The 16,819-nt window shown below is 20.8% G+C and overlaps 6 protein-coding genes across 6 annotated transcripts; 2 read left to right on the top strand and 4 right to left on the bottom strand.

Annotated features, from left to right (window-relative positions):
• Nucleotides 1–3,097: 3,097 nt before the first annotated feature.
• Nucleotides 3,098–4,194, bottom strand: SRAE_1000212600 (PAN-1 domain and Apple-like domain-containing protein; the record flags this gene model as incomplete). The annotated part of the gene is made up of 3 exons (XM_024649167.1): nt 3,098–3,246; nt 3,695–4,000; nt 4,047–4,194. 3 exons carry the CDS (start codon nt 4,192–4,194, stop codon nt 3,098–3,100), a joined length of 603 nt encoding a protein of 200 aa, XP_024503071.1.
• A 2,671-nt stretch (nt 4,195–6,865) lies between these two features.
• On the top strand, nt 6,866–7,057 carry SRAE_1000212550 (Hypothetical protein; the record flags this gene model as incomplete). Its single annotated transcript, XM_024649166.1, has 2 exons — nt 6,866–6,925; nt 7,013–7,057. The coding sequence occupies 2 exons, from the start codon at nt 6,866–6,868 to the stop codon at nt 7,055–7,057; spliced, it is 105 nt and encodes a 34-aa protein (XP_024503070.1).
• Nucleotides 7,058–7,972: 915 nt separating this feature from the next.
• SRAE_1000212500 (Transformer-2 sex-determining protein) lies at nt 7,973–11,965 on the bottom strand (the record flags this gene model as incomplete). The annotated part of the gene is made up of 3 exons (XM_024649165.1): nt 7,973–8,642; nt 8,692–8,842; nt 11,947–11,965. The coding sequence occupies 3 exons, from the start codon at nt 11,963–11,965 to the stop codon at nt 7,973–7,975; spliced, it is 840 nt and encodes a 279-aa protein (XP_024503069.1).
• Nucleotides 11,966–13,362: 1,397 nt separating this feature from the next.
• On the bottom strand, nt 13,363–14,113 carry SRAE_1000212400 (Hypothetical protein; the record flags this gene model as incomplete). Its single annotated transcript, XM_024649164.1, has 2 exons — nt 13,363–13,773; nt 14,096–14,113. 2 exons carry the CDS (start codon nt 14,111–14,113, stop codon nt 13,363–13,365), a joined length of 429 nt encoding a protein of 142 aa, XP_024503068.1.
• Nucleotides 14,114–14,245: 132 nt separating this feature from the next.
• Nucleotides 14,246–15,697, top strand: SRAE_1000212300 (Deoxynucleoside triphosphate triphosphohydrolase SAMHD1; the record flags this gene model as incomplete). Its single annotated transcript, XM_024649162.1, has 3 exons — nt 14,246–14,917; nt 14,968–15,574; nt 15,666–15,697. 3 exons carry the CDS (start codon nt 14,246–14,248, stop codon nt 15,695–15,697), a joined length of 1,311 nt encoding a protein of 436 aa, XP_024503067.1.
• A 20-nt stretch (nt 15,698–15,717) lies between these two features.
• Nucleotides 15,718–16,185, bottom strand: SRAE_1000212200 (Calcineurin-like phosphoesterase domain, apaH type-containing protein; the record flags this gene model as incomplete). Its single annotated transcript, XM_024649161.1, has 1 exon — nt 15,718–16,185. One exon carries the CDS (start codon nt 16,183–16,185, stop codon nt 15,718–15,720), a length of 468 nt encoding a protein of 155 aa, XP_024503066.1.
• Nucleotides 16,186–16,819: the final 634 nt, after the last annotated feature.

The following is a 16,819-nucleotide window of genomic DNA, read 5'->3' as shown; positions in this document are numbered from 1 at the left end:
ATTATTTGACTATCAAAAAAAATGTAATAAATCTTAGAATAATTAAAAATGACTAGTCAAAATTATTTTAAAGGTAGTTTTATTATATATTATTTTTGTTGGCAAATAAAAAAACAAACAATTTTAAGTTTAAATCAAAATAAGTCATAAGAAATATTTGATCTTATAAGGAATTATTTATGAAATCTGGTAAAATGCACCTTCAATGGAAACAAAGTTTAATACTTTTATAATAAATAATAGTACAATAAAAATAAGGGAACAAATTTCAAATGAAATTTTATGAAGAAATAAATCGTATAGAAAAATATATTTCTCAAAATAAAATATGTAGACACTATTATTGTAATAGTTTGGTATGACAAATATATACATAAAAATAGAAAATATCTTAGTCCATTATTATGTATTTAAAAGCACTAAAGAAAATTCACATTACTTTTTGTTATTTTAATATTTTTTTTTTATACTAAAATATATTTTACTATACAGTAGAAAAATAAAATAGAAAAATTGCTTTTAAAAAGTCATTTTTAATATGTATATATATGAAAACCGATTAATAATAGGTTAAAGTTAATATCATATTGTAGTATTTTTTTCTATAAACTATTACATTGATAATTGCAAAGTTTTAATATTTTTAAACAAATAATAACAAAATGTTATAACATTATATAACAATTTTGTCATATGTAGTGATATAAGCTTAAGAATAACTTGTTTAATATATACACCCACTATATTTAATTTCAAAAACTATAATAATTAAGAGTAAGTTGCCTATGACAATAAATTAAGAATAAAAATGAGATGACCAGTGATAAAGAATTTTTAATATATATTATTATCATTAATGATTATAGATACTTAAAAATTTGAGAGAAAATGGTAAGATAAGAGCAATTAAAAATAAATATTTTATTACACCCTCAGTTAGTTATACTTTAAATTCATTTGTAAAAATTTTTAAATATTTATTAAAAATATAAAACTATAAGATGACGTCTAAACTTATTCTAACATAGATAAATGTTTCACTTCACTTGGGTTTGTTGATCATTTTGATAAACTAATAGAACATTTTCTATCCAACTTTTTAAATTAAACAAAATTTTTAGTACATTCTAATATAAATACTGATATATGATATCGTATAATATATATAATAGACATAAAAACATAATGATGCTAACATATGTTAAAAACGCATTTAAATATTTAAAACTTTTTTTCTGTGTCAAAAAGAAAATTTAAAAAAAGGCATTTCTAAATAATATTTTATATGATTAGTGACTAAAAAAATTTAAAGAAAGCATAAATTTAATTTAAAAGGGGGTGGGTGTAAATATAAATAAAAAAAACTTCTGTAAAATAAATATAAAAGTTGTATAAGTTGTATTAGTTGATATGAATTATAAAGAAATATATATAAAAAAAAATAATATTATATATATATGAAATAAAATAAAATAGAGGGAAATAGTGTCAATTCATATTTAATGAGTTAAAAATAAAAAAAGAGCTCAGAAGCGGAATTCACATCAAATAGATCAGGCTCATTATGTTTACATCATAGCTCAAATACTGTGCTTCGAAACTTGGACATCCAAGATTTCAATTATAAAACATGAAAATAAGCAATTGAAACACTCCATGCACCATTACAATAAATTATACTTTTTGATTAAAATTTAATATTAATCTCATAAATTTAAAAAATAAAAAAAATATTTAAAAATGTGGAATAAAAATTTTGGTCACATCATAAAGAATAAAATATCTATGTATATTGAGTATCAAGATAAATAAAGCATATATTTATATACATAAAATATTTAAAAAAAATAAAATGGCATTATATATAATGATAATGTTATTATTTAAGTATACAAAATATATATTATAATACTTTTATGGTACGGTTAATTTTAACTCATACATATTTTTTTTTATTCACTCTTTAGTGATACTCAAAAGACATATTTTATTAATCATTATACCAATGTTATTTTAAAAAATTCTCATTAATTTTATCATTAATTTATAAATAATATTATTTTATTTTTTAATTTTGTTTATAAAATAATGCTTATTTTTTTTATTATCATTAAATTTTATTTTCTTTGATTTAAAGATAAAATCTATAAAATATTCTATTCTGTTTTTTCCTAACACAATTTTTATTTTGTTGCCAAATAAGGAATATGATTATTATTTTTACTTATATTATTAAATAATGTTAGACAAATGAAAGGAAATGATATTGAAAAAATTGTTTGATAAAATATGATAAATTTGAGGTTAACTCTGACACTGGAATAATTTAAATAACTACTTTAACACAAACTATTTGAAGGAAATAATTTTAAAAAAGAATTTAAAATTGATGGTAAAAATAAAATAAATGGAAAATCTTTTGAAAATTCAATTAAGAGAAGATAATATGTTGGTGGGAAAATTAAAAAAAAATAGAAGAAGAATGTATGATAAAAGAGGATTCACAAAAAAATGACGGTTTTTAAAATAAAGGAAAAAACAGGAAATATATTACCTGTTATAAACAGAAATAGAACAACAAAAATAAATAATTGTGGTACCGTAAACTCTGTTTTTGAAAAAAAAAAGATCAAACGATTGCGGAGATGATTGTTAAAAAAAAACAACTAATGCAATAGATTAAATTACAATGTTTTTAAGATCAATAGAAAGTAAGGGTAAATTTAGAACAGATGAAGATTATGTAATTGATAGAAATAAAAATTGAACATTAAAAGAGAAATAGCATAATGAGAAAGTTGTTATAATAGAATTTGAAAAGAATATTTATGAAATATATAAATATATATATATATATATATTTAAAAAGTAAAATTGATAAAAATACTATTTTATTTCTATAAGAAATACACAAAAAAAAAGAAATATTATATGTACAAAAATTTAATATTATAAAGTTTTAACATTCAAAATGTTAAAATGAAAATGTTAATAGATACTTTAATTAGGTAGAAAAAAAAAATGATACATTTTGAGAAAAATAGTTTAAATTGTTCTAAGACCCGCAGCCATCATACTAAAACGTATGTGGCAATTATTAAGAACGGAAACGTGAATTGAATTCATGAATTTTGTCTGCAATTTTTTTTAACATTGATAAGGAATATTCTCTACTATCTTTTGGATTTATTGCATTCATAATAGATTCATGTTTTCTTTTATCATTTCGAAAAACCGGAATAACGGCTAAAATTATATTAATTAATTTATATCATAAGTTTTAATTTACAAAAGCAAAAAGCAACCATATTTATAACTTGTGATATTTTAATTTTTAATAAATATTTACATAACAGTTGCAAGTCTATAATTATTTTTGGTAATAATACTAAATGAAATTATTATTCAATGAAAAATGTTGTTTAAAGAAATGATATACATCTTAACGATACATACATTATTATATGTATATATTTTTATATATATATATAAATTTTACAATTTCTGACGGCGTTTTTTAAGCGTAATTTGCGCAATAAAAGTTTAGAAATATGTATAATTTTGCATGCATTAATTTGTTTTAAATATTTAGCGCTATCTTTTAGTGATAGATATATATTAGATTAGGAAAAAAAAAAGATGGAAGCATTAATAAGTTACATTTTGCTTTCTTTGTAGATTCCTTTAGGCCTACCTTTGGCTTTTGAAATTCCTGATAAATTATTGTCAGTTGTGTAACGGCATGCTACATTTTCATAATATGTAGCTTTTTTAAATGATCGTAATAATCGTGGATTATCGTATTGGTTTTCAGAAAGAAGTTCACAAAAACCTTTATCTTTTCTTTTAATGGGTTCAAAAAAGTTGACTGCTTTACATTTGGTATTAGTAATACATGATTGTAAGCAATCATTTTTATCATTTGTTGAAAATGATGCTACCATTGCTCCAAAATATACATATTCTGGAATTGCTTTAGATTTTAATCCTTGTGGACATACTATAAAAAAAAGACAATATATAAAAAATAAACTTTTTTTACCTACCAGTATCATCATACATCACATCATAGAATGGTTCTTCTCCAGCAGGTAATGGATTATATTGTGCTCTTAAATCACCGAACCATTCAGTTGTAGAAAAAACTATAGCAAAAAAGGTACAAAATAAGATAGTCGATAGTACTTTCGTCATTTATCGTAATATATGGGTTGAAAACTTAAAGAGATCTAAAATATATGTAATAAAATTATAATATGGATCAGTTTTACATTTTTGAGCGAAAATATAAAATACACGTCCGTTATGTGAAGGAACAATGAGGGAGGTGACACAAATGATAGACTGCAGGTTTAAGTAATTTGTTGATATAAATTTTTCTTTATAAAAGTTGATTTTTAGGATACACCCCTTGCCTATATCAGAACGACCGCCTAACGACCAAAATTTTTATTATAGCTAATTTGGCAAACATATAAACATGATATACATTTTTTCTTAAATATCTTTATAATAATAAATTCTAAAAAGATTTTTTTTTTTTTCTACCTCTTTGGTATTTTCCTCCAATTTCTTTTTATATATTATAAATAAAATATTATTAAAAATGATTGTTATTTAAAATATTTTATATAAGTACCTGAATTATAATACAACCTTCAAATTTTAAGATAAATTTTTTAAATATTAAGCATTTTAAAATATACCGCAAAATAACATTTGATACGTCGCTATGTTTACTAAATTTTTGTTAGACATAATTAAAAAATATGAAATAAAATTGACCAATGAAAAAGATGAAAAATTCAAGTTTTTTTTTTCAAATGAATTTTGAATATGATTGAAACTTGTTGATTCTGTAGCAGTTATTTAATTGTTTTTCATTTACAATTATTGTTAAATTTATTACTCCGGATGTTAAAATACAAATAGGTACATTTTATTTTATATAATTAATATATAGACAAACAATTATAAAAATTCAAAACATTAAAAACTATACAATTTTATCTAAATTAATTATAATATCAACATACATTCTTTTAATATTAATCTAAGATTTGATAAATAAAAAAAAATTTATTTTTTTTATTTTGTGTAAAAATTTTTTTGTTTTTGATCAACCGCTATATACATTCATATTTTGTTTTTATTTTCACATTCCATTAATAGAATTTATTACTTGTTAAAACCAGCTGATTAAAGATTACTTGTTAAAAAATATTATTCACTTACTATATATTATTGTTGGCAACATTCCTTTATGATGGTTTTTCTACATGACCCATTCATTTATTGATAAGTAATTTAGTTTACACAAACAAAAAATTTTTTCCATTCCTAAAATAGATTACTTTTTAAATACCAGAATATTAGTATGTTTATGGAGAGACTAAAATAGTTGTCATATCACATATACTACAACTTTCAAATACTACATGACCCACCAAATTCATTGTAATACCTTCACGGGTATTGCAATTATTACTTTAATCAACATTCTTTCTTTTATTTTAATATTTATTATTAGTCATTAAAAGAAATTTTTTTTTTTAATAGATTCATAATATTTCATTTATTTTTAATGTCTACTTTATATTATATTTAAATATTTAGAAAGTCTTTTTAATATAGTTGTTTTTTTAAACTATAATTTTTATATTATTTAAAATGTTTCACATAATAAAAAATTTATAGATATCAATCCAAGGTCAAATTCCATAAAACTATTACTTATTTGGAATTTCTTAGACAACTCAAAATGAGTTTCCTTTTAAAATAAATTTAAAAAAAAAACAAGAATAAATCCTCAATTTAGTAATTAGAAAAAAAAAACTTTTTTATCAAATTTCTTTGTTTTTTAAATTACAGTATGTATAAACATTAAAATATTTTCTTTTAATGGAATAATTATAAAAAAAAGACACTAAAGAACTGAAAATGTACTAAATACTATTTCCAAATTAATTTTACAATTATTTATTTACATAAGCATTAAGAAAATGTTACAACTTTTAAAATAAAAAAATATATGAATTGCTTACAATCATTAAAAGACATATTTAATTATTCAACTAATTACATAAATTATTTCAATGGAATGCACTTCGTTTACCTCTTACTAATTATTTTTCAAATATAGAAAAGTTTTTTTTTTCTTTAAATTTTTATATTAGCCAATTAAGATATAATTAATAAATGCCTCTGGTGTTAAAAATATATGTATAATTATAAAAATGTAAATAAATTTAATATACTTTTGAAATGTTTTCAATCAATCTTAATCAACAATTATTTTCATAAAACTTTTTTTTTTATTTTTCAGAATATAAAAAAACTAGAAAAAAAAAACCCTTGAAAATTGTAAAAGGTGTATAGATAGTAAATATTTTAATAAAAAATGTGTTGTATCAATTGAGATATAGGTATGTGACGTCACAATTTTTTCCCATATAAAATTAATTTGATATATTTTAGACATATATGTCTGTGGTACCTTTCAATGGTATACATTAGGATCATTATTTTATTTTCACTACATAACATTACACAAATAATGTTATATATGTATATATATGAATTTAATGAAGATGTATATGATAAGATAAAAATATGAAGAAAAGGATAATTTACAATATTGTAAGACAAAAAACTAATTTACATAATTATTAAAACATTTAAAAGAAACAATGATTAATTTAATCATACTATGATTGATATCAAATAATTAACAGAAGAAATTGGAGACCTTGTATCATTATATATTTTAAAACAAGCACTTTCACAATATAAATCTGAATGAAGTAATACAATGAAAAATCTATTTGATTAAAATAAAAACGAAAAATACGACATACGAAATATTATGCCTAGAAAATTTTCATATTCAATTATTCATTATGATCTTCAAAGTGGTTTAATAAACGTAATAGAAAATGATAAAACATTCCTTTAACCATTTATACATGAACTTCCACATGACATATTAGATTTAGGCAATAAATAATTGAAGAAAAATGAGTCATACTTTAACGGAAAAATAAAAAAAAACCCATGATACCTTTAAACATTGGTGGTTTGATTGAACAAATTGTACGAAAATATTTTTAGAAAGTGAAAATAATTTGCAACTCATACTATATTCATTTTGTTTTTTATGATATTTAAATTACCCAGTCTATCAATTATACTTTTTTTTTGATTAACCATATGTATTGTTTTTATGTATCCTATACTTTAAACTCTTAATTTGATTACTTGTAAGTGAGAAGTTTATGTTACAGAAAAACTAACAATCTTGTATATTATTACGCAACAAGTTTCACAATACTCCTTTTTTTTATACACAATTTATACTTACCACTTAAAATAAACAAATATATAAATTAATTGAATGAGATAATTCACATAATCATAATTGATATGACAGTACTGCAAACAATAATGTATCGTTATTAATTTTTGAAATACTGTTTTTTTTTTAAGTCCTGTTTGACCAGACGATAAATAAATTTTGCTATCATACAATTGATTTTGTCATTCTACGTCAACTTACGTTTACTCAGGATATCTAATAATTAAAAAATAATGATCTTTTTTCAACTTAATTAAAAATTTGAATCTTCAAAAAAAAAAATGCCTTCAAAAAATTAATCTTCAAAAAAAAAGTAATCTTCAGTATTCTTTATTCAATACAGTTAATGAATTAGTAAATGATGATGCGCCTTCTCTCTTTTTTTTTCCATTCTTAAAAATGATTAGTAAGCCAAATAATCGATCTTCAAATATTAAAAAATAAACTTGAAAATTTAAAAGTAAATGGAAACTAAAAAGTAATACAAAAATTTAAAGAAATTAATATAAGTGATGATGGAGTCAGTTTGTTGTGTGTACTTCCAACAACCACACAATCTCAGCATCTTAACAAAAACACAAGCTTATTCTTTGAGATCCGCGCAACAGGAAGAAATAATCAACGACGGTAAGGTGATCCACGACGATCACGATCATAACGTGGGGAACGTCTGTGACGTCTATCATCATCGTAACGTCCCCTACGGTCTTCTCTACGATCATATCTATCATAGTCGTCTCTTCTATAATCTCTATCATAACGATCACGACGATCACTATATCTGGGAGATCTAGAACGACGACCACCGCCATATCGTCTTGGTGAATAACGTCTATCTCTATAATCCCTTCTGCTTGGCTTATTTCCTTTGTACACTCCTGGAGTTGGATCATGAGGACCTTTTGTTACTGAATAATCAACTCGAACATTTCTTCCATCAATTTCCTGACCATTCATTTCATTTTTCGCCTTGATGGCATCTTCAATATCTTTAAAATAAATAAAACCATATCCTCTAGAACAACCTGTTGGACTATCCTTAACTACAGTAACCTTCTCAATAGCACCAAATTTACTGAAAACACTTTCCAAATCTTCATCCTTAGTACGGGTTGACATTCCGAAAACACCGATGCAACGGGAAGGTTCAGCAGGTTCACGTTCCTTGTATCCGCGACCTGATTTTCTAGGAGGTGATCTTGAAGCAGAGCGACTTCTACTTTTTGACCTGGTACGTCTTCTAGGAGAACGACTTTCTGATCTGTTTTTATCCGGACTATGGCCATTTCTATAATAAAAAAACAAATATTATAAATTAAAATCTTTCTTTAACTTACCTTTTTGGAGAACCACTATTGGATCTGGCATCTGGTGAATGACTCATAGAACGTCTTGGTGATCTTGAAGCAGAACGTCTTGAACTTATATCTTTATCAGAACCACCTGATCCTTCACTATTAACTCTATCTCTAACCATAGTTAAAAACTCTAAAAAAAAAAAAAATTTTTATAAATATATCTATGTGGAAGTAATATGTAAAACAAAAAGAATTGATTGAAAAAGAATGAATGAAAAAATACATTCAATATATTTTCGAATATGTTCATTGTGTATCTATCATCTATATACATTAACAAAATAAAACAAATTATTCGAGGTCATGTATTAAAAGATAGGTCACAATCGGCTTGCATTCACAACCATTAGCTGTAATTTTTGGAGGCTATTTCAATTGTAGTAAAGTACACATCCTTTAAAAAAAATTTGAATAATAAAAAAATCTACCAGCTAAATTGTGTGGAGGTGTTGCAAGAGAAAGGTAAACTACACTATCCTATTTTTTATTTCACTATATAAAAAACCCCCTTAGCAACAAAACACTATTTTTAATATAGCCTTGTTAAAACATTTAGAAATCAAAATACTATATTAATAAATAATACAATTGTACATTTGATACACGTATATATTTATTGAACTAAAAAATAATTATTTGAACAAAATGCAAAAGCATTTAAAAAAAATGAATTATGTACTAAATTAAAAATATTAATATTACCACTTAATATATATTATAATTTAATATAAATCTCTAATACAGGAACAAATTTTAAAATGCGTTTTATATCCTACTTTTTAATTGGTGTTATATGTACCTACACTTACGAGGAAGTTGGAAAGAGGTTTATATGTGAGAAAGTAAAAAAATTATTAAATATTTTCCTGTATAAAGTATGCTTTTTTTTTAAAAAAAAATTTCTATTTATTTTTTTCAATGTATATATTTAAAAATTTAACATAAAAAATATTTTTAAATTAAGGTTGTCATGTTTCTAATTATAAAAGTGATTACAAAAAAGGAGGCAACATAAATAAACTAATTACACTAAATAAAAATAAAAAAAAAGAAAAAATTTGGCAATGGAAATGTAATTAAATATACAATGATTAAATATACTTAATTAGAGTATAACCTATGTATGTTGTTATCTAAAACAAATTATTAACTGCTATAATTTTTAATTTTATTTAAAAAACAATTTTATGAATATTTACAACATTATCAATTCAAATTTTTGTTCTCTATTAAAAAAAAATATGCAAAAATTATATATAGTTCAAAATATGACAATTTCTAAATATTAAAATATATTGGAACATTTATTAAATATTGTATGTTATCTTTCTATACTTTTATCAATATATTTTTATCTTAATAATAAAATAAAATTTGATTTTAGTATTTGTCTCTACTTCCTAACTATTATATAATGCTAACCTTACTTAGTAAAAGTTTTTTTAAACTTAAAATTATTAATCAATTTTGTTCTCTGTACAAAGAAAATTTTTTAAATGTTGAGAATTTTTAGTTAATTTACATTCACAATGAAATATAATAATTTAAAATAAGGGATAGTTTACATTTCTTAACAAAATTTTAAATTTTGAATTAAATTAAATATATAATAGAAGTAAAACAATTTTATAAATTATATAATTACTTTTTTATTTTATAATTTTATTTAAGATTAGGCAATTTTATATCTATTCTTTTTATTGTTTATATCAAGATTTTAATATTATCAAAAAGTGTTATATAAAAAATTTTAACAAAACAACTACTAGAATTTCTAGAGAAAAAAAAAACTATAAATAATATATATATCTTATATACTACAAGTAAATATTGAAAAATTAATTAATGTTATTAAAGTTATCTTTCAGATATATATTATGGAAAATTAAGTTATATAATATACTTGTTGCGCAAAAATAAAAAAAAGGAATAATGATAAAATTAAGTATATAGCAACAAACTTTTTATTGATTAAAAGTTTTCAAAAAAAAAAAAGAAAGAATACGTGTTACAATGGAAATATTTGTTGCATGCTCTAAATTCTTTCAAAAAGAAAAGGGTATTTTTTTATGAATTTTTAACAACAATAATATATATTTATAACACCATTGTATAAAAACTTTTTTGTTAGTTTTTTTTTTTTAAATTTAACTTTAGAAGAATACTCACGATATATATTTTATAATATTTGTTCTTTAAAATAAAAGAACATTACATTCTCACCTAACAATATATATATTTTTTTTAAATTATTGTATTTGGTTAACATATTTTATTGTAAAAAAAAAAAATTCCATTCACTAATAATTTCTAATAAAATTTTTCTATATAAACAACTTTGTTGTTCACGATAAAATGTAATTTTTATTTAAATATATTATTAATGAGTAAAAAATAACATAGTTTAATAACATTAAAAATTGTTATTTTGATAGTTTTATTTAAATGAAAGAATTTGTTTTAAAAATACAAATATTTTTATCTAAAAGAAAAATATAAATTTGACATGACTATTTTTTCTAATGTTTATTAAAATTAACGATAGTTTAAAAAATGAACAGAAATAAAGTGCTTATTTGTTTTTTTTTTCTATAGATATTTCAAATTTATTACATTAATGACGTAAAAGTTCTATTAAATTGTATATTTGTTTTAAAAATTTATAGAGTTAACATATTAAATTATATATAAAATTTATCTTTACCTTTTTAAAAATAATAGTAAAAAAAGTCAAAATTAATTTAGTAATCAATTATTATTTTTTTTTGTCAATACTATGATAAATTTCAATTTAGTTAGTTTAAAATATAATAACCAACAAATCTTGGAGAAAATCAAAATATTTTTGTTTATAAAACTAAAGATATAAAAGTTATTAAAAACATTCTACTCAATACTAAGCATCAATGCACAGAGAAATAAAAAGCTTATTTTCTCTTCTCGGTTAAAGGATAAATTGTCCTATAAAAATCAATTTCCATCCCACCATATTTTAATATTAATTTTTTTATGATCACTAGAAATTTTTATATTAAAAATAGCTTATGTTAATATTTTGCGTGTTTTACAATTATAAATAGAATAATTTCATCCAGGGTTTTTTTTTTTAATAAATAATGTGATATCATTTTAAATTTTATATTAATTCTATCATATATAAATAAATAGATGATATGAAAGTATTTATGAAAAATAAAATAACATTATTAAAATTTAAAATAAGCAGAATTATACCTAATCCAATTGCAAACATTTATTCTCTGAACAAAACAATATATTTTATACACAAAAAATAAAAAAAAAAAACAATTTATTTAAAGCAACTTTGAGGTTACTTTTTTCTCCTGAAACCAGTAAAAAAGTAAACATCAATCTTTTGTAACAAAGTCTTTGAGATTATAAGAGAATTTTACATAATCCGTAAAACTATTATAAATTATAAAAAATAAATAAATAGATTTTTTTAAAAATATAAATAACATGATAGGTGAATCATGAAAAAAGAACAACATTACATATTGTAAAGATTTATTATTTCTATAAAAAGAAAAGATTCATTTGGTAAAATATTATTATTGAAGTTTTACCTATATAAGAGAATTACAATATAACAAATAATTATTTAATTACCCTAAAGCTACAACTTTGATTTTTTTTTAAAACCAAAACAATATATTAAATAACACAATAAAAATTTAAAAAAATAATATTTCTTTAGAAATATACAATTAAAGCAATTAAATTTCTACAACTAAAAATGATGGGGATTCTTTCAGATTCTTATCCTTTTATATTCTAGTTATTTGATGACTTTTTTTTTCTCTAATATTGGGATTTATTTTTATCTACTTTTTTTTTTAATAATAATAAAACTATATTACAGCTAAATAAAGATAAATAATTATATAAATGTTTTATCATTTAATTGTTTTTAAAAATTTTTCTAACAGACACTTTTTAGAATACAATTAATAATATTCTTAAAGTAAAAATACGTTCCATATAATTTGATAAAATGATAATGAACAGTTTGTAGAACACCATATAAAAGATTAGAGAATAAAAATTTGTCTCAAATCTTTAAGCACATATTTCTAATAAAATCAAAAATCAAAAAAAAAAACTATAAGCTTTGAAAATATACAGTGCTGAACAAGATATTTTTATAAATAACTTTAATTTTAGTATCATAACTTATAAAGTGATAAGATAAAAACAGTATTTAAATTTTAAACATGTTTAAGAATTTATTATCTGAATCTTTTGTATATAAATATTTAATGGGAAAATTTTCATATTATTTAAACAATTTATTTTTATTAATTTTCAAAAATATTTTCTAAAAAATTATTTTGTTGATTCAACTATAATTTTTTTTATAACTAAATGAACAATGATCCTTAAAATAAAAAAGATTTTATAAGTTGGAAAAAGTGAATTATTTCTATTTTTGTGTGATGGTTTACTAAAATACTTATATGCATAGAATAAATGTTAAAAAGTAAAGAAATATTTAACATAACATTTCTTCTTTTCATATAAAGTGCTAAGACATCTATCTATTCAAATAACTTTTATCTATAAAGGCTATAAAATTTCACAATATATATAATTTTAAATTATAAAACTACACTTATAGATAGTACAACATCATTCCTGTGATTTGTATTCAACATGTTTTTGACATACATTATGTTCTTTTATATTCCAATCAAAAACAATTGACTTATTTTTACATTCTAATTTATGTGAACATATACTAGCATTGATAAAATATGTTTCATCATTACTTGTTATACCATTATTTTCATGAACATGTCCAAAAACATGTACTTTTGGTTTAATTCTTTTTTCAATTGCATTTAATAAATCTCCACAACCCCATTTTGTTCCATCTCTGAAAATATCATTATGACCCAAAGGTGGTGTATGTGTTATTAGAATATCAATATTGTCTGGTATCATTGACCACTTCTCAGCTATCTTTCTTCCTCTTGGTACAGAGAAGGAGTATCCTGGTAAGGGATGCCAGGAAGTGCCATATATTTTAATGCCAAGTATCTAAAATATTTAATGCTTTTAGTATGTTATAATAATATATAAATATATTAATGATGTATTTTTTTTTTAAAAAAATTATTATCTTTTATAATAAAAATAATTGTTTAATATAAATATTTTATTGTTATATTTATTTGTGATTAAACTTTTATTATAAATATTTAAACATAATAATTAATATTTCCATTTAAAAACATTTTAATATAATATATATTATAAAAATATAAAAGCTTATATATATTATTATTATTTAACTTATTTATTCTTAATGTATTTGTTCTTATTTTTATTATTAATAAAGTAAAAATTCCAATATTATAACTTTATCAATAATAAACATTTCTATAATGTTTATCTATTATATATTTAATGAAATTTACATTTAAAAGCTTTAAATAAATATATACTACTATGTTTCTACTATTTATAAATTATATAACAGCTTAACTTTTAAGAATTATCTTTATTTTAGATGTCTCAAATACATTTATTAGAAGAAAGATCTATTGATGATTCAATACATGGGTTTATTCCAATAAGTTATTATGCAAATTTAATAATTGATACAAAATATTTTGATAGAGTTAGAAATATTCAACAAACTGGAATGGCAAAAGTAGTTTATCCATGTGCTGAACATTCCAGAAAAAGTCATTTACTTGGAACATACTTCTTATCATTACGTGTATTAAAAAAACTTTCAAAAGTACAGCCTTATTTGTTAATCGATGAAAAAGATTTACTTTGTGTTAGTATAGCTGCACTTTGCCATGACATTGGACATGGTCCCTGTAGTCATACATATGATGGACCATTTTTGAATGCAGTTAACAAAAATAGTGGTTTTACCCATGAAAAAGCAAGTGTTGAATTATTAAAAATGATTTTTAAAAATTATCCTCATATAAAAAATGAATTTGATAAAGTTTTAGATGAAAAAGATTATATATTTATTTATGAATGTATTAATCCTAAAGTACCTTTTATGGTTGATGGTAAATGGATACCAAAAGGAAGAGGTAAAGAAAAATCATTTTTATATGATGTTGTATCAAATGTACATACAGGAATTGATGTTGATAAATTTGATTATTTTTTAAGAGATACATTTTTTTGTAATATTAAAGGTAGTCAATTTGATGTAGTAAGTTTTTAATATATATTTATAAATTTTTTTTATTATTATAATTTAAGGATGTATTACAAAGAATAATTGATTATTCAAGAGTTGTATATGATTCAAAATTAGGATACACTAGAATTGGTTATGCTTTAAAAATTAAAAATTGTATTAATGCTGTCTTTGAGACGAGAAAATTTTTATTTCAAATTTTATATTATCATAAGACGTGCCTAAGTTATGAACATGTACTATTAAAAGCATGGATAGAAGCTGATAAATATTTAGAATTTAAAACAAAAAATGGTGAAATTTTAAAACTTAGTACTATATTTAAAGATTGGGAGGTGTATAGTTCAGTTACAGAGAATGTTGTAAATGCTTTAATTGAATTTTATCCTGATGAAAGATTACAAAAAAGTAAAGAAATTCTTGAAAAACTTAAAGAAAGACATATCCCTAAAAGAATTTATACTTTAAAAGGAAAAAATTTAAAAGATATGGATGAGGAATTTATTAAAAAATGGATAATCGAAAATTGTCACAAAGAGTTTGATGAAGATAAATTATTCATAAAAATTAGAATAATTCATGGTGGAAAAGGACTTATGAAAAATCCAATGGATGATGTCTTATTTTTTAATCATAAAAATTATAAAAATAAAAATATGGTGGAAGAAGGTATTACTATTATAGATAAAAATAAAATAAATGATGAATTACCGGGAGGAAAAATTGATGCATTAGTTTATACAGATTATGATATTAATAGTTGTGAAAGAAAAGCTATTTATGAATGTATAACACAATTTGAAAAAATATTTCTATAAAAAAATATAACTTACCTCAATAAGTTTATCTTGAATATATATACAATTATCTAATTCTTTATATCCTTTTTTTGTGCCTTTATTTATATAAATTTCTTCTCTTAAACTTTCATCTTCATTATCCTCAAATCCTAATTCATGATTACCAGCAATTACTATTTTATAAGTATGTGGAAGATTTGCCAAATCATTATTAAATTTTTTTATTTCTTCAATACTTCCAAAATTTGTAAAATCTCCAGCATGTATTAGAATATCTCCAGGAGGTATACATGAACTGATATCAGAAAGTTTATTATGTGTATCTGATATACATACAACTCGTATACAATCATGTGATTTAGGATTTAATCCACAAGTAAAATTAACTTTTTTTACAATTCTTTCTTTTGAATAAATTTCATCCCACAATTGATCTGGAGTTTTTGATTCTATTATAGGATCAATAATAATTTTATTCATTATAATTAGAACTTATCAATATTTTAAAAATAATGGTCATAATATTTTATTATAATCTCCAAACGAATGTGGAAAAAGTACCTCTCAAGTGATAAAATTATTAATTAAATGGCAAAAATTTTTTTTTAGTTAGTTTATTTTTTTAAATCTTGAAATCATAAAAATTTGAGATCACAAAAAAAAACTTTTAAATATGTAATAATTTTAAATAGAAATTATGGCATAATTTTAAAGTCACTGATGTAGTAAAATTTCTTTTTGAAAATTTGAATATTAAAAATATGTATGTTTTTTTTAAAAATACAAAAATGATTAAATATATTTTTTAAACAAATATAATAAATAAAAGTTAAGCAATTTTAAAATTTATTTTTTAATTAAAATTTTATTAAAAATCTATTATCAACTTTTTTAATTTTATTTTAAAATTTGCTTTTAAATTTTTAATATGATAATTTTGGTTATTTATGCAAAATTTTTCTTTTTTTAAAATTTGAATATAATAAAAAATTTTTATTAAAACTTTTTTTACTTTTTATCAATTATCAAATGTTGCATTTACTATACATTTAATTAAATTGTTTAAAACTTTGTAAGTACTATTTTAATTTTTTTAATTCAGTACATCCGTGAC

Source organism: Strongyloides ratti (assembly GCF_001040885.1).
Source record: "Strongyloides ratti genome assembly S_ratti_ED321, chromosome : 1".
In the NCBI taxonomy this organism is placed as follows: Eukaryota; Metazoa; Nematoda; class Chromadorea; order Rhabditida; family Strongyloididae; genus Strongyloides; species Strongyloides ratti.
Note: the sequence above shows the minus strand (reverse complement) of the source record. Positions and strands in the feature narration are given on the sequence as shown.